This window comes from Sycon ciliatum, chromosome 12 (assembly GCF_964019385.1).
Source record: "Sycon ciliatum chromosome 12, ocSycCili1.1, whole genome shotgun sequence".
NCBI classification, from domain to species: Eukaryota; Metazoa; Porifera; class Calcarea; order Leucosolenida; family Sycettidae; genus Sycon; species Sycon ciliatum.
This window is the reverse complement of record NC_088654.1, coordinates 1,275,869-1,295,130: the sequence shown is the minus strand read 5'-3', so window position 1 is coordinate 1,295,130 and position 19,262 is coordinate 1,275,869. Positions and strand designations below refer to the sequence as shown.

General features: G+C 46.8%; 1 protein-coding gene across 2 annotated transcripts in view; it reads left to right on the top strand.

Annotated features, from left to right (window-relative positions):
* The window catches only part of LOC135828892 (peroxinectin A-like), a 76,731-nt gene extending 58,392 nt beyond the window's left edge, over positions 1-18,339 (top strand). The window contains exon 16 of one of the 2 annotated variants that reach the window (XM_065341324.1): positions 18,260-18,339. In XM_065341324.1, the coding sequence (XP_065197396.1) occupies positions 18,260-18,324 (65 nt within the window). In that variant the 3' untranslated portion in view covers positions 18,325-18,339. Of the gene's footprint in view, positions 1-10,605; positions 10,656-18,259 lie in introns of those variants that run through there. The other variant, XM_065341326.1, reaches the window with a different exon arrangement.
* Positions 18,340-19,262: the final 923 nt, after the last annotated feature.

Below are 19,262 nucleotides of genomic sequence, written 5' to 3'. Positions count from 1 at the left end.
GCGAAGAGAGTTCCCGGGCCTACGTGATTTCTCTGCGTTTCACGGAACCTCTCTATTGCCTGTTGGGCGGCTTGAAACGTCATCATTACCATAGTGACCGCGGCTTGAGCTGGAGCAGCGAGTCCGCGGCTCACCGCGAGTTTTTGCTACGATTCTTGACCAAAAACTGCGAGCCGCGGTTGCGGCTCGACCTATTTCCCGTACTTTGCATTGTTTTGTGCGCCTGAATTTTAAAATTCAAATTTTAATTCGTTGCGCAGGCCAGAACAAGAGGATTTGTTTGATTTCGCGCGCGCAGGCAGGTGAAACGTCATCAAAAAGTGTGGACCACGATTACTATAATTATTATAGGCGATTCACACGACAGGCAAATCCACGTTTGTCAAGTGCCCGCAGGAAGTGAAACGTGAGGCCGCAGTTCACACGGCCGCGGGTGGCGGCCAGAGTATCGAGGTATATTATGGCACCGCAGGCCGCGCACCTGAGGGCCTTTCTGGAAGCCTTACTCGATCGGATAGAGCGAAACTGAGCACCCTGGGATGCGAGCAGTTTTTAGTACTCCCGGGTCCAAAATCTCACCACCAGGCCGGGCTGATCAAAACGTCTGCCGGGTCTACAGCCTACAAACGTGGATCTGCCGACACTGTGCTGTCGACGACATGTCCGGCAAGGGGTCCTTGCGTGAAAGCAAGGAACGCTTTTTTTTAGAAAGGAAGCTTCTTCTCCAAAATTTAAAAAAAATTGAAAATTATTCCTTCTGAAAATATCATCGCGTTCTTGACCTCGAAGCTGACTGCTGAATGCGATTAGGAAAGAAGATTCCTGAAGATGCACCAGACTGATTCTGGCAAGCCGTCTGTCGTCTGGATATGCACTGTTGTTCATCATGGTCAGCAATCTTCTACGTTCGTCCTTTCGTTTTCCTGACCACGATGATGACATGCAGCTCTCATGCTCAGGTTAGTGCTACTTGTATGTCTGGGCACACAACACATCTGAGATGCACCCACTGACGTTATCGTACTGAAGAATGCAGCAAGGGTTCCTCGGATTCTCTTGATTTCGGAACAAATTTCCTTTGCTTTCACCCTCTCCGTCTCTTCCCCATGCCCTCCATGCATGCACCCATGGAGCTTGCATTTCAAATGTTGTTTTTATACTTTGGCAGTGCCTCTGCTACACTTTCATATAGAGTGAGGTCCTGTAAATAGGATCCAACATTGTTGGTGGTGTGTGTGTGTGGGGGGGGGGGGGGGTATTGATTGATTGATTGATTGATTTTATTTAAGGATTGTATGTTTGCAGCCAAGATGTAGGAATGACACTTCTGCGCAGCAGGTGCCAATAGGCAGAACTGGTCACACTACAAATCCCATACCTGCCAGCCTTTGCAAACCTGAGATCGAATGACATACCTAGGCATGAAAATGTATACAAATGTAGCTCGCGGTGAGGCATGGAACTAATGCACTTTTGGGTGCCTATTACCGCCCTCGATGTCGGGACGGTCCCGGCCAAATCGGGATGGTTGTCAGGTATGAAATCCCAACCGAGAAAACCGATAAATTAAAAGATACACTCGGCTGGAACGCCACTTTTCTGGGAATAGAAAATTTGTAGTGCCACTTTCCACTAGTCCTTTTTTGCAAAAGTAATTCAGTGCCTCCCCAATGCTGTATGAGGGCCAGGACATAGCAACTTTCTGTATGCCGGGGGGGGGGGGTCATCGTCCGTAACATTGGTAGAGTTACGGTTACATTGTATATGTAGATACATGTGCATCAGGGATTCATAGCACCTGGGGAGACGACATGAGACCAAAGTACCCAAAACGTGTGAGTTTTGACCCCATATTGGGTAGTTCTACGTGACCTGTGTTCTGTGCAGCTCTTAATCACAGGCTTGCTCTGTTAAACCCAAACGTCTAGATCAACAATTCTATAGACCTTATTAGATAACATGATTTTTGGACTCGCCTCCAGGGATTTGTCGTAAGCGGGGGCACGCTTTACGTGAAACAAGTGGCAAGAAAGGCCCAGTTCGTACAAGGGAGTAGTAAAATACCGGTATTTTTCTACTCCTATGTTCCCACGCCGAGTCCTCTGTGCACTGAGTGCAGGTCTCTTGCCGCTCCCTGGTTCCTGGGACCCCGGTTCACGTGATTGTGACGTTTATTGAATAAGGTCTATATGCAGGCATGCATAAATCAACCCTTCAACAAGGACGGCTCAAACAGGCAGCCAAGGAGTGAAAATTTCGCTCCTGGGGCTAGGGGTGAAACGAAGGCCTCAATTTGCCAAATGAACCTTCTCCATCGAAACGAACGAAGGTGTCGAATGATTCTTTTACCAGTTCACAGTTCCTGTTCACGCGCACTCCCGGAGGGGGGCTACTATGCACTTGTAGTGACACTTACCGTAAGCCAAGTTACACCTATGGAAGCCAAGTGGAACATGACTAGTTGACTGTACAGACTACAGTACAGTATACATGCACATGTATACAGTGAAGATCAGTGCATGCATGCCTGCCGTAATCGTATGTTGACCTTCGTTCGAATTGAAAAGAGAGGGTCGTTTCGAAAAAGAAAAAATAGCTCAATGGAAGTATGATGCTGCTGACAATGCAAGACTCACTGAAATCGCCTTTCTGGAATGGATCATGCACTCTAGGTTCATCCAATTGGATATGGACTCAAATCATTGTTACACCATTCTTGTTTGGTTAGTTATTCTACATCCCATAGCATATACAATCCACCTTGTGAATAATGTACCTCGGGTTTACAAAACAACTCGCAAATAACGACACAATCTTCAGATCTAGTGACCATTTGATTGCATACTTCCAACCTCACGAGTAACAACAATACACCAATAGCGACACTTTTCTCATTCACAATCGAGGGTCAGTATTCCCCAGGTTGACTGCAATTGCCAATCAAACAGGAGGGGCGAAAGTCGACCACGGCTGAAAAGGCGTAAAGAAAATGTATGTCATGAGCTACATGGCAGAAGGAGGAAGTAGGTTTTCTGAGAAAGCAAGAAACAGAGGTGAATGAAGCACCAGGTCTGTCCATGCAGTGGATAGAATTATTGTATTGAAAGACAGGCTCTTTACGTCAGCTTGCTACTATTATACCTACATTTGCTTTCTGCCTTTTTCATGCAGGATTCTGAAAGCTGGAGCAGCTCTGCGTACCTCGACCACTGAACTTACAACTAACTTCCACCCAAGTTCAAGGCAGTATTATGATGAATCAAGCACGCTTGCCATCATTTCGTCATTGCAAATTACATCGACAATATAGATTTGGTGCTAACTATGTATGATGTAGAGTGTGCTCTATGTATCTATACTACTGATTGGCCTACATTGTACTTATGTGGGCTGAGAGTAATCGATTGTGCTGTATGGCAGTTTACTTGCATGTCATAGATGTTCACATTGCACACAGCTACTGAATTGCTTTCTGTTGCACTGGCCTACTGCGGCCCACTGCAAATAGATTGTAGTGGCATGGGCCATGCCATAATTATAGTAGTATACCAGTACTACACCAACAGTTTCACTGGTGTACTGTACTTACTGGTACGAATAGATCTACATCATGCACAGCCTTGTCACTGCTTTTTGCTCTTTTTATTAATTTACTGTACTGTACACATTTTGGCACAGCTCTTCCACAAAGAGTTACTAGTATTTTCTTCTGCATACCTACTGTATACAGTGACGTGACTGGTAACATCTATGGCTGTGAAATCACAAATTTCTGGGTTGACAGCCTCGAACCTATACGATTTGTTTCTAAGAACGTGCTATAAGAAGTATTCTATTAAAGTATTCTACCGTAGCGCAGGACATGGAGTGCAATTACGTAAAGTTTGGAACACCACTCTTCTGTGATTTGGATGTCAAATTATGAAATTCAGTGTGTGAGGTAAACCCATGCATGGCATTCACTGCTATAGTATGACTCGGGGTAAAGTGTTCCAACGCATACTCATTATAGTGAATAGGTGTGTGTCGTTAATCGGTGCCCAACGTTGTTGCTGCTGGATAACATATTCCGAGATAACTGAAGCTACACAGCCATCTAATGTTCAAACATGCATCGAAGGGGCCGTAACGAGATCTGCAAGGCATGATTCTATACCTGTACTGTAAGACATGTATTATAACGAGGAAGTAAATCCAACGCTTTAAGTTAACGGATGACATTTCTTCGTTATAATAAGATCCGTTGAGGCCGTACTGCTTCATATATGTTGTGTGTGGATAGGCCGGAATACTGCAAGGTCGTTAAACATATCTTCTCGTTAACTTATGAATTTTGGACAATCGTTAAATTTGCGACTCGTTATAATAACATGTCTTACAGTATTCGATGTTCCCTAGCAGGACATTCATCTGCCTCATTTTCTCTGTGCTGCATTGATGAGCGAAACGGCATGTTGTCCTCAGATTGAGTAGTGTGCATGACAGACGTGTATGTAGTGGTAACGCTCAAATACATGTGTGTACAACATAACAATCAATAACAATCCCCGTGTTTTACAACAGCACAAACCCAGCACCGCAATTCTTAATTTTGGGCTGTGGTGTTCTTAGTATTCCAGGCTGGATGTTCTAGGCTTCCACACTCTTGGGCGCACAACTTTACTGTGCCGAAGAATATTTTCAGCCAATGAACCCAGTGCTTGGTGGCAGATGAGTGTCATGGAACAGCATTTTTGCATGTGGCTTTCACTACATGCACATGTACAACGTTCAATTGATTCGGACTTTTGCAGTTATGAGCAAGGTCCCCACGAATGGTCATGTCACTTCACAGAATACATGAACTGATAGAGTAGACCTCGGTCCCCTCAGAGAACGCTTGGGGAAGTCGGTTTCAACTGAGGACATGTCCAAAACCATGCTAAGTACTTGAGCTGCTCATGAACCCCACAATTATCAGGCCCGCCGGAACCAGTCTGGTTGGTCAGGTTATCACCGGACCAACTTGTTGGCCACCAACAAATGTTTCCTGCTGTGGAGGACGTGTGTACCCGCCATATCACACACAAAGTATAAAAGGCCATGAAACTACCAGATCAGATCGACCGATCAAAAACTGCTTCCGGCGGTACTGATTATACAGTACAGGTTTAAAAAGCGGCTCCATTTTTGTCATACATCAAACCAACTCTGTCATTGCTATGCTCTCAAAAAGAGTAGTGATGTTTATTCACAAATGAATCACAATGCTATAAGAGAAATCCGATATTCTCCAATTTTAGGGGCGCTGCAGTACTATGCAAAAATTAATGCTGCTTGGTCATTGTTATGAAGCAGTCACCTCAGTACAGCAATTAAACAGGCTGATTATGTGAGCGAGATTCACGGCAAATCTTCTTCCATCAGTGCTGTTTAGTCTTGAGTGGTCCACTGAGGCAGGAAAACAACCCGTTCGGTCCTTCCATGCGAGAAACAGAAATTGAACATGTTCCAGGGTGGAGGTGGCGAGTATCGGCAATGTAATGCACCTTTAGGCCAACACGACCATCATTCCAACATGGATTCTCAAACACCTTCGCTCGTGAGAGTGCCTCAGAGTGGTATTCATCAACAGATGGCAATCCTGTCAAACACATGAAAAGACATAGCAGCAACACAAAGAAACCTAATGTTATAGAAACGAATTCGAAAAACAAAGTCTACTGAACCAAGGTACAACCACACTCCAGGAGGCAAGCAAAAGTGCATATAATCCGAAGGTTTCGATGCCTGTACGTATTGTATTGTATTAAATGGATTCTCCACAGGCCTTAGCCTAAATCGAGGGAGTCTCTGTCATGCCACACTGGATACAACATGCTACCAGAATCACTTTCCCCAGTATTGATGATCTTTTCTTAGGGTGTTATATAAAACACATCTGTAGCCACTTCATCTTGCTCACGAAATCATACACCACATAAACGGGCCCTTCGGCTATTATACTTATTGATAATAGGGCTGAAACGATTATATCGGTTATCCGTCTAATCGATCATTACAAGGAAACGATTTCGATTACGCTGTCTGTTTCGATTACGCGATTCTAAAAAAAGAAAACGTCTGCAAGAATCAAAAGATGTCATGTACAGCACTACTAGATACTGTACTTTGTCCTTTTCCTCGTTTCTTTTTGTTGTCCATATGTTTTCCAGTAGGGCTGTGAAAAAAAACTAAAAAAAACTGACTGTCTGCACCTGCACGTGATGTGCCACTGCATTGTGTAGAGTACGGGGTTTATCTGCATGTGTGTCAACACGGCATGCTTTGTGCTGGTCTGGCGCGACAATTTCTAGGACACAGTAATCGATATCATAATCGATAATCGAATCGATGCAAGGGTAGGTTAACCGATAGTTGAAAAGTGTAATCGTTTCACCCCTAATTGATACCATATCCAAGTCTGACTCTCACCGTGAGATCCTGGCAACAATATTACCTGGTACATGATATATTCAGACACTGACATAAGCATCTTTTTGGAACAACACGTGTGCCTATCTGCTAGAGTAATGTGACACACATGCAGAATCAGTCATAGCTAATTTTACCCCCTCACTGTTGTATGCGCAGACTCCACTTCGCGGTGTCAAGTACTCTTCTTTCGGTGGGCTACTCCACTCAGGCGCTTGTCTTAAAGGACTCACATTCATCCTGCAAACCTACGCGACTAGCATAGTTTTCACTGTCGGCCGAAGTGCGTGCATTGCATACATTGAGATTCACTCCCTCCGTACAGGCCAGTACAGAGCTGCCCACCAATTGAGTCTGTTTTGCGTACTCAGACTCAGTCTGATTTTCCGTATCTTGCAGTGTGTTGCGTACTGCCGTGTACATTGCATGCATACTTGCACTACAAAGGTTTTTTGACACGCACATGCATGTCAGTGGCTGCATTTGGTAGTGTAAAACATGTGTGACTTGCACTCACGACATTATTTTTTGTGCTACATGTACATGTTGTCGTGGTACGGCATGCACTCGCTTTGGTACAAGACTATTCATCGCTCAGCTTACACTTGCAATGCTTCTACACAGCTGATTGATCCTCTTCGATTTTCTATACCATTTGCTCAAATTCTGTAGTGCGGACAAGGAGTGATTTTCCGTACAAATACAGAAAAATATGGAGGGCTGGTACTTGGTAGCACTGCTAGTATGGTAGTGCCAGGTTAAGCTGGCTGGAAGATCAAATACTTTTTTGGTTCTTTCAGTCATTTTCACGACCTATATTTTCTTTATCATGATCCCCGGGGTGTGACGTTCTTACGAGTGCAGAAACTCAGTCTTTCGAACCGAGTCTCACGTGCACTGTGAATTTATTCTTCTTTTATTCACACTGCCATGTATCGATTCATCGCTTCTTCCCACCCGAGATCCTGTGCAACAGCGATTTAAAGATTGGCTTTATCAAATAGTGATCAGAGAGAGAGAGAGGATCAGTTGTCGCTGCTGTGACAGCTGCATAGAGTGTAGATTGGTGCAAACATCATTGCCCAGCAGAACCGTATTCATAGGGACCTGCGTTTAGCATTTGGAAGCTATTTTTTAGAATTTTTACAGGCCCAATAAGCCTGAAGAGAAGAACACCTAACTTAGACTATCCTAACGTTATCGAACGCACTGCCAAAGTAAAAACAACATTTGAAATGCAGACTCGATTGTGCATGCATGGAGGGCATGGGGAAGAGACGGAGAGGGTGAAAGCAAAGGAAATTTGTTCCGAAATCAAGAGAATCCGAGGAACCCTTGCTGCATTCTTCAGTACGATAACGTCAGTGGGTGCATCTCAGATGTGTTGTGTGCCCAGACATACAAGTAGCACTAACCTGAGCATGAGAGCTGCATGTCATCATCGTGGTCAGGAAAACGAAAGGACAAACGTAGAAGATTGCTGACCATGACGAACAACAGTGCATATCCAGACGACAGACGGCTTGCCAGAATCAGTCTGGTGCATCTTCAGGAATCTTCTTTCCTAATCGCATTCAGCAGTCAGCTTCGAGGTCAAGAACGCGATGATATTTTCAGAAGGAATAATTTTCAAATTTTTTTAAATTTTGGAGAAGAAGCTTCCTTTCTAAAAAAAAAAGCGTTCCTTGCTTTCACGCAAGGCAAGGACCCCTTGCCGGACATGTCGTCGACAGCACAGTGTCGGCAAATCCACGTTTGTAGGCTGTAGACCCGGCAGACGTTTTGATCAGCCCGGCCTGGTGGTGAGATTTTGGACCCGGGAGTACTAAAAACTGCTCGCATCCCAGGGTGCTCAGTTTCGCTCTATCCGATCGAGTAAGGCTTCCAGAAAGGCCCTCAGGTGCGCGGCCTGCGGTGCCATAATATACCTCGAGTATCCGGTGAGTATACGGCGTTACTGTGGTGATTTGGAATGAGTACCCAAAAACAAAGGCCAAACAACCAGGGTTCAAGACTACCGTACCATAGTACGACCTCACAGCCTCATAACTGTAAAAGTGCCCGCAGATGAGTGCATCCGCGGTAGTCAGTTGGCCGGTTTCTCAAAAAGTGCTCGTTTCTGATTTCCTGTGTCGATTTGAGTCCAACATTTCGTGGGTGGTTGGACGTGTTGGAGATCGGCAGGGCAAACAATTTCGCGCTTGGGTGCCTTTTCTGCGTTGGGGCTGAAGGGAGTTACGGCGACTTGTTTGAATACGAAGACGAACACTGTGCAAATTAAGCGCATGCTCAAAACACGCATATGCGAATTCTGCGCAAGTAAAAAGGATGATGACGTCCGCCCACGACTAAATTTCAAACTTACTTGACTGGTTCGACAATTGTGTTTTTGCTTTCATCCAATGCCGATCGCATGGCCTCTCTAAGTTTCTTTGCCGATCTGTCCGACAACCTAGACAGGTAGATGGCAGATAAGAAGGTGCAAGTGTTTATGATTCCTGTTGTTAGTTGTCTTGTTCGACATGGCAGACGATTCGGGGCTGGAAACTGTTTCCTTGGCGAAAGCTTCAGGTGAAGGAGTGAAATGCATATGTCACAACCCGAATTTTCCTGCTCATCAGCCTCTCAAGCGCTTGACGGAGACTACCTGGACTACCCTATGGAATGCAGCTGAGACGAAGAGAGATGACGCTTGGATGTCGATCCGAAATCTTGATAGAGAAACTTGCGGCGAAGTTCTATACCACAAAGCCTGCTACAAGTGGTACACAAACAAAAAGACTTTGAAGAAGACAGCCGTTGCTGAGTCTGTCCCGGCCCGTCGAGGCTGTTGGTGGCGACGAAGGTAGTGAAGGTGATGATGATGATGATGACAGTGATGACAGCGAGCCTGAGCAAAGAGATGTTGAGCCCCCCAAAAAGCGGACCCGTTCCAATGGGAGCCAGACAGATTTAAATTTGTGCCTATTCTGCCAGCACCTGTCAAAAAGAAGAAGTGGGAAAAAGGAGCCACTGACCCAATGCATATCGTTTAGTGCGAGCAATAACATCGTCAATGCTGCAACAATTCGCAGTGACTCCCGATAGCTCGGAGCAGCACGTCAAACGGGCCAACTACCAGGCTGGTGTGTGGAAACGGGCACTGGTCGCATCCCCAGACCTACCCAGCATCAGTGATCATGGATGGAGGGTAGACGACTCTAATGTCATGATCATGTGGGGTCTTCTTCCTCCTGCACCACCAGAGCTGATGGCGATCATCCGGTGTGCCTGCGCCACTGGATGTTCAACGCGCCGGTGCTCATGCCTACAGTCCTCCATTTCTTGCACCGATGCATGCCAATGCAGTTCCTGCGCGAATCCGCACAATGCTGTGTCCGAAGTGCTTGCAGCACCTACACTTCATGGAGACAATGAAGACAGTGCTGATGATGAAGATGGTCAAACTGATGATGTTGACAACCCCTCCCACGAGATCGCGGAATAACTGCTGAACATCAGCTTTCCATGGATTTCTGGTCACGGTAAGGCCTGTTTGATTTCCCTAAGTATGTTTCAAAAGTGAATGTTAGTCAAGTGTCAGGTAGTTACTTGTAAGTTTTTCATGGCTGTGTGTTGTGCATGATTGTACACTGTTGGTCCAAGCAAGGTAGCTTCCATGTAAAACATACTGTAAGATAGTCTACATCAGGATATGTGTGCATAGCCTTCCATAGTACATAGAAGTATCACGCCATCACAGATCTTCTGCGTGAACGCGTTCTGTGCCTGGCAGATGTTTCCTTTGGTGCTGAGACAGGTCATGTATTTGTGTGTGTTGGCTTACAGTGTTTACACCGGGGAAGTGAGCTGCGTTCAACCAAGTGTAGCTGGCAGTCCCCAACAGAACATTCCAGGTCAACCACTTCCATCGTGCTTTTCGACAGCGCGCCACAGAACATTCCAGGTCAACCACTTCCATCGTGCTTTTCGACAGCGCGCCTCAGTATGTTCGCTGTGCACTTGTACCTGGTCATGTTCCATGCTATTTCTACTGTTTGCCTGTACAGGTTATGCCAGCATACTTACTAGTCCTACCGATACTGTCACTGCAAGTAACTAGGTTATAAGTCACCCGTGCACGACAACCTAGTATAGCAGTCACTGACTCCTCTCTCCACAGTGAATGGCTACACTGCATTGCCTAGACGCATCCCAAAGCCTCTCATTGTGTATTAATATTATTTCTAATGCTCGGGTTTTCTCTTGTGACCCGCGACGCCAGGCATGAAGTCATGCTCCTTGCTATATACATGTATCTCGCGGCCGTAACTTGTTAACAGAGTGTTACTGACACTCAGTGCCAACTGCTGCGATTGCAGCTCAAATGCAAACACTGTATGTGTACGTGTTGCTGCGCATTGGTCTCTGCCTTGAGAATTCTTATCATTTTGGTGTATTTTTAATAACAGGCGTGGGCCATCCCGTGATTTCTTAGGTGCCGGTTTTAAACATTTGCTGTGTACTTTTTATAATCACCAAATGTCCCATGACTGAGGACACCTATGATATCAAGAACAGTGTACTAAGACACTTGCTTATCTGAGGTAGACAGGCTTGATTGTGTTATGACGAGATGATTGTTTGATGGCAGTAAGGCGGTTTCCAACTGTGCTTCGTGATTTGCCGATTTGTCATGCCACACTGAGTGCTCGGGCATCATTCCGGACTCATACTACCAAACTATAAAATCCTGGCACACATTATGGAACTTTGAATCTAGTAATGGAACTCTGCAATAGTATAAACTAATCACAGGAGTAACTTTCTACTGTACATACCTGATTGTGCTCTAGTGTGTAGCTAGCTTTGAACCAAAAATAGTATGATATTTCAGGAACCTGAAGAGGTCTATACAGTCCACATCATCCTATCATCAAACATTCAATGTATCTGCGTGCCTGGTGTACTTTACAGTCACATAGGCAACTCGGAAAGTCGACAATACGACGTAAATTCTGCCAGTCTTTGAATGAGTCAGCGCCGTTACCATGGTTACATGATCTAAATTGTACAGGGAATTGGACACGCAGTATTCCACTCGCCGCTCCCTTATGCCCCAGCTCCGAGATGGCACCCTAGTGCCAAAACACTCCTAGAGACCCACTCTATCAGCTAGGATAGCCCTAGAAATGTTGGACTCAAATGTACACAGGACTTTTGAAAATTGAAAGTGCCCAAGCGACTACGGGCAAAAAGGCCATGGACACTTTTGATTCCCGCGGGCAAATTTTGGTCACCCGCAGGAATATCTCCATGGTGACTTTCCTGTAAACGTGGATTTGCCTGTCGTGTGAATCGCCTATAACAAAATAAGAAAAATAATACCGTAAAATCCCGCCAGAGCGCCCCTACCTCCTCGACGCTTCAGGTGGGGAGGGGCGTTTGGAGGATAGCGGCTCCAATTACTATACTAATTCACCCACGAACACCAAGACTGTGAGAGTAGAAAACAGAGTACTTGTTGTTGTCAATCGAGTGGGGAAGAAGCCGAAAGACAACGGCAGAGGAGAAAAATAAACAAGTCGGATAACTCAGTGTGTACAAATGCATGCCGTACGGGACTGGGTTGTACCGCAGAGTTTTTTTTTTTTTTTTTTTTCGTGGTTCCAAGCCTCTTGTACGGGCAAAATAAACACAAGTGCAAGGTCAACAGCTTAGTCCCGAGAGAAAATGAGCTGAAATGGCTGTGAAAACAGTCTTATACGGAGGAAGCTACAATGGCTGTGAAAACAGTCCAATAAGGAGGAAGCTAAAATGGCTGTGAAGACAGTCTAATGCGTAGCAAGGCGAGCCTCAGCCTGGACGAGGTCGACAGGCACAAGGTTGATGTGACGGCGGCGAACGGAGCGTGATCCTCGAACGCACCGGATCGCAGACCTAGCAAGAGAGAAAGCCAAGCAGCAGCGCATCCAGCAAACGACTTTGCTGTAGCTCTCCTTGCGCTTAGAAGCCAGAGCATCAGCAATCCGCTTGACGACGATGGCTGCCTCTGGACCCATTCCGCCGCAAGAGGAGAAGACCAGTGGTGTGAACGAGCCATGTTCAACTTGGTTAACTCTTTCGCCATACTCCCGCTTCTTGGCACCGCAGAGTTCAAGGTTCATACGAACGCGCGGCATGTGCAAGAAAATCGTATACGGGAATACAACGTGAGTTCGTGAGTTACAAACATGGTGTATACATGTACGCTGTGCTGTACACCTCCGCAAAAGCAAGTGTGACGCAAAAGGGAAAAACCTGAAAATCTATGGTAAACCAGACGAAACACAAATAATCCATAAAGCGCGCAGCGGGTTGCTACAGGCGGATGGGCGAGTCCTACTTGCCGCATTCAGTGCTACATGAAAAAGTACTCACACTACGAAAACTGTTCGTGCATCTCGTACACCGACCAAAGGTCAAGAGCCAGGAGTCGTGCAGACCCGACAAAACGCAGGGTTTGTGCGATCCAGGGAGTCGTCAAAAAACGACTCCCTGGTGAGATCCCTGGTCAGGAGGGTGGGCACTGTTGCGTACATATCCAACGGGGTCGAGCACGCGTCTGCAGTAGGCCTTGGCGGATAATGCCGGCAGAAAAATTGGCAGAATTCGGTACTTTTACTGCACATCGCAGAAGTTGAGCATGGCTCAACTTTTGCGATGCGATGCGATGCGCATGCGACAAGCGATTTGGCGTACGATTTTGACCTTTTCTACAGCAAAGTTGTACAAAGGTTCAAGAGTTGCCTTTAAATTTGTACAAGTTGTATCAAACCGCGCGAATATCATGGTGACGTAGCAAAATCAGCAAGATGTCGCATCACCATGATCTGACTTCTTCTGTGAATGGTATTTCGCGAGTTCGCATCGCACGCATCCATCGCAGATCGCGTCGCATCGCGTGTCGCATCGCAAAAAAGCTTCTGTGAATCCCGCTTTAGGCCACGGTCACACATGAAAAGCTTGCACCGCTTTTGCGGAGCCGGAAAGCGGAACTACCGCAGCCGCTTTGGCGGACCACACGATGCAGCGGTCACACATACATATATGTAGACTACTGTGCTCCTCAACGCTCCGCTTTGGCGGAGAGAATGCAAATGCAGCACGTCCTATGAAATTTTAGATGTTCTTGTCCGAGTTGAAGCGACCTTCGCTTGTACAAGTAGAGCTATCGTGGATCGCTGACAGGCTAGGCTGCTGAATGTCTCCTGTCAAGTACACTCGTGGATTTGGGGCGCATTCACTGCGGCCCAGTACAGGTGTATTTGAATATTACTAGTTTGGTTTACATCAATATCAAACTCAAATCTCCAAAGCCATCACCATGCAGGTTCCGCCAAAGCGGATCCGCGAAAGCGGAGGGTCCGCTCGCATTTTTTTGGCGTAGCGAAATCCAAACTTTCCGCCAAAGCGTAACTTACGCCTCCGCGTAAGTTACGCTTTGGCGGAACCGCCAAAAAAAGTGCACGTGTGACCGGGGCCTTACAAGTAAGTTGTAGGGTATAATCAAGAGTGCATAAATAAGAGTATGCAACTGTGATTATGGGTCAGTGCAGTGCGCGGCGCGCTGCCTTCATTACGTAACTTGCCTTCATCACGCGTGTAGGCTTTTCCACATTATGTTTTGCATAATTTTTGCATCTTGGGGGTAAAAATGAATCCCCGTTGTAAAAATGCATCTTTCGTGATTTTTGCCAGATTTTCTTCAAAAACAACAACGTTTGCGTGGTTTTTGCCAGATTTTCTTCAAAAATAACAAATTTGGCGTGATTTTTGCCAGATTTTCTTCAAAAACAACAAGTTCAAGTTGCAAGTGTTAGCTAAACTTTAGCCTACAGGCATTTTCTTCTGCTGGCAAGACTTGACCTTGCCCCGCACCTGACGTAACCTGACTCTTGAAATATGCCCGGCACTGGGTCCGCGCGGGCAGGCGGCAGTGCATGATGATGTGCATGCATGCACGGGTATACATGTCCTGTACTGTAGGGTTCCCTGAGCTGATGCCAACAATAACACACACATATGACTGTACATGCTTCGAATCAGGGAGTCGTAAGATACCGGTATTTTACGAATCCCTGCTTCGAATGAAATTGGCAGCCATCTTGTTGCCATGGCAACGGGTGAATAATTTTCGCACATTGGGTGATTTTTTGAATTTTTTTCAAATCTATCCATTTTTGAGAATAACATCATTCCCCCAAAAAATCGAGTTTTACATCCACATCTTTCCAATATTTTTTCGAATAATGTGGAAAAGCCTAGCTCTGAAAGCATGCATCCAAACTCTCAATTTCTCGCACGAGCCCATCCGTTTTTGCTCGATTCGTTCCAGTACCTACAAAATCTCTGAATTCTGGCGCGTGAACTCCAGTTCCGTACAGTCCATCCTCAAGCGTTCCATCGAGACTTACACTGATTTTTGCGATCTTTTTCTTGAGAACGATTCTCACGGCCCTGAGATGACTTTCGGCGACTGACGTGAAAGAACACTCATGACACCCACCTCGTCGAATGGAGCATGCATTGTTTGTGGTGTATGGGTGCAGGAAGGTGGTATGTTCGCGAGGTGCATATCGAAAATGATCCGGAAGACTTTGTGACGATGCTATTCGGCGGAGAACATTTGAATTTTTCGTACGATTCAGAGCAGTCGGCGAAAACGAGCCAGTAACCTGAAAGGAGGGCGTGAACAGGTGTAATTTTCGACAATGTGGTTGCCCTCGACCCTGCTCTCGGACATTCGAGTAATGGTTATGGCAAAATCGATGGTGCTCCAGGTTTTTCAGACGCATTTCTTGACCATACTCAATTCCGTAGATAAAAGGCTGTGCACAGAAAGCACGCAAGAGTTCAAACTAACTGCACTGTATTCAGTTCACGTGCTTTCCACAGATCCAAAACACTCCTGGGACCAGGAAAGAGGACAATACGCTGCAGTATAGACGTGCACACTGCGAACACGCCCATGCGCTACTCCTGCACACCCGTGTCGGACATCACATACTGGCCATGTCACGGTGCCGCAGACGTAATGGGTGTGCCCCACACGCTTGCGTTACACACGTTTAGATCCTACATGCACGCGTGGAGCACAAACATGCGTGCCGCGGATACACACACACTGTTCGTACATGCCGGATACACTTCGCATACATCACATGTGTGTGCCACACCGTCGGAGGAATACAAACGAGCACGGATATGCACACATGAGAGCTAGAACAGTGTAGTAGCAATAGCTGAAACAGAGAACGCGACACGGGTGGCCGAGCAAGTGGCATACAGCATAAACAAGACAAACGTACTTTGTACATTCACATACAGTCAACTTCTCTAATAACCACTGCGTATACAACGACAATTCGCGAATACGACAGAATTTCCATGCCCAGAGCAAAGTGACACACAGCATAAACAAGACAAACGTACGTTGTACATTCACTCACTTTTAAAAGTTTGTATACATGTATGAATTGAATTGATATGCTTTGGTTTTCTTTCCTCAAATGAGAAGTGACGCGTGCATGGTATATGCATAGACCGTTGAAGTTTGTGTGAATGCATCAGACGCACACATGTACAGGACAATTTGCATTTTTCAAACTGAAACCGTATACATAAGCATGCGCGTGTGTGTGTGTGTGTGTGTGTGTGTGTGTGTGTGTGTGTGTGTGTGTGTGTGTGTTTGTGTGCGGGGGGGGGGGGGGGGGGTACGTGTGAAGAACAAAAACCAGTACTGCTAAATTGATAATGCAGGCCAAGCAGAGAGGAACGCAAAGCAGACAGTCACCTCTACATTATAATCTTCTACAAATAACACATACATGTACATGTACATGTAGCTTCATAAGCAGAAAACGAGATATTGTGAGCGCGACAGACAGACTCACACACACACACACACGCGCACACACACACACACACACACAACCCCCCCCCCCCCCAGACTAGGGTCCAGCGGATACTGCCGGCAGAAAAATTGGCAGAATTCGGTACTTTTTCTGGTAAGGTTCATGCATGTTTGGTATGTGGATAAAGAAATGGAGCAGAATTCGAGGAATTGCCCGCCATAAGGTTTGTATGGTTCTGCCAATTTCACTGCTTTTCGAGCAGAATCTGCCACCTTTTCGAGCAGAATCCGCCGGTCCCTACCACAGACACACACCATGAGACCATAAATCTGAAACGGCATGCATTTTGACACACACACGCACACATGCACACACACACACCACACACACACACAGTCACACACACAACACACACACACACACACACACACACACACACACACCACGAGACCATACATCTGAAACGGCATACGTTTCGAAGGGGCTTTAGAAGGCCACGAGTTAGGTGATCCACATCAAGGCAATACGCACCACCAGCCCAGCTGCATGTACCGATATCTCATACTAGACAGCAACTGAACGCGGCACACATACTACACACAAGAGCGCGTACAACGGCAACTTTCTCCTTATGCTTACGGTTGTCGAATACAGCATTGACGACACACCGAGACACACAGAGGAACACAAACTAGGGTCTACAATGTACACACATACATGTGCATGCACAATGTACATGTATACACAGGTATGCGTTTGCGTGTTTTCATGCTCCCTTCAAAGGTTTATGTATACGGCATGTATGATTTATGTTGCCTGAGTACGCCCACTTTGAAGGTCGAAGTTGGATTATACAGGGCGTGAACAGGTGAGATTTTTATGTCTAGCTGTTAATTACCCTTACCTTAGCCCACCAAGGAAATCGGAATAATCAAACTCGATGGTGCTCCAACTTCATTTCGACGTAGAAAATTCGCTGTTTGAACATCTCAATTTCAAAGGGTAACCACTGATTTCGATGTGAAAAATGTTTCCTGATCGCCATAAAAAAATTCCTGCCGACACACACCATAACAAGCTCCAAGTTCACAAACAGTGGCCACAAACGGTTGCTCGTCATGAAGGTGGTTCGACACTTTCGACCAAATTCGTTCACTTCCGTATTCAGTTGACAATTATTTTTGCCGTCATCAAGACTTATTTGGGCCCAAAAGCGCAAAAATCAGTGTAAGGGTGCGTTCTTAAATCCTCTCGGAAAAGTTGGAGACTCTCCGAAAAGTTCGAGAGCTGTTCTTATATCCTCTCCGACTTTTAGGAGGCTCTCCAAAGCTCTCCAAGCTCTCCAAGCTTCAGAGGTGGTTGAAACTTGGAGATTCCCGCGGTTTGGGATCAGCGCATGCGAACTACGACTAAAAGCCACGTGTTCATCATGAGTGTACGCATTTCCCTTTTCTCATACGGGTAGGACCAAGAGTACATAACCCCCAGAGTGTGCAACGGCGATCCAGCTCTGTGTTTTTTTTTTTTTTTTTTCACACGGAAAACTGAGCCTCTTGTACGGGCAAAATAACACATTTTGTGAAGAATCAACACATATATAAAAACGAATCATCAGATACAGTATTTACAGAGTCTGTCACTCAGTAGGATCACTGCACTGTGCAGGTTCACTGGATGCGTGCCTCCGCCGCCACTAGCACAGCAGGGGACTCAGGCATGGCAGGAGCAAACATGCTCCTTGAGCCACGCAGGCACATAGCACCACAACGCACCAGGGCAAACCCAAGGCGGCAGCGCAGCAAGGAGATAACCTGCCCATATGGCTCCTTACTCTTCTCAGCCAGGAGAGAGGCGATCCGCGTGAAAAACGCATTGGCATGCTTGCCATAGCCACCAGAGGCAGAGAGCACAACGGGCACGAAGGAGGCATGCTCAACTTCACGTACTCGCTCCTCGTACTTCCGGCGCTTTTCCTGTTCATGGCGTCTGTAGCTAGCAGCGAGGGAGGTGGCACGATTCGAAGACGCAAAAGGGTTGAACACCCGTACATCAATAAAGATGCGCTCGAATCGGCCACCCCACACACCACTAGCCGCAACGTCCAGCCGAGCTTGCTCCTCCGTGACAGCTGTGCGATGGCGGAAGGCCTCTCCGGTGACGGGCTGGAGGTGGGGTTCCACTGTCACGTTGTGAGCGACCTGCCTCAGAGCTCTGGCGGTGATGTCCCTCACCTCGTTGTGTCGCAGCGTCGGGAAGCCACCAAACGGGCACGACAGGGCGTGACTCACATTCAGCGGCTTACTGCACACGCAGAGGCTTGGGAGCCGAGGAGGTGTCCAGCCGTACCGGAGGCACAGGCCATCCCGGAAATCTCCCTTGCTGAGTGTGAAACCATGGCGGCTGAGGGGGCGGCAGGTCAGCCAGCTGGATGCACCCTTTTCTGAGGCCAGGTCGAGAACAGGGGCCAGCATCCAGCTCTGTGTAGGGTCTTGGTCGAGCGGAATCGGATCTTCTGATGTCATGCGTACACTTCACACCCGCGCAAGGCCGGTCTCGAGGCAGGGCACCATTGTTTTTGATCCAAGAGTACCCGCGACTCCCCGGGTTCCCCTCAGATGTGTACGGTATTATGACGCAAAGATCCGATTCCGCTCGACCAAGACCCTATGCAGAGCTGGATCAGGCGTTGCACACTCTGGGGGGTTATGTACTCTTGGTAGGACTAAAGGGACAAGCCCAACTATTTTTGCAGTTTTCTGTCATAAAAAAATAAACGTCACAGGCTGCTCTTCGCAGGTGTCCGCGTCGGAGCGGTCCGGGCGAGCGACCGCATCTCAGTGGGACACTTGTCCGTGGCCGTTGTACTGGAAATCTGTGGCAGAACCTTGCCATGCCAGAGGCTACACACACCCGGGTACCTATACCGGGATAGAC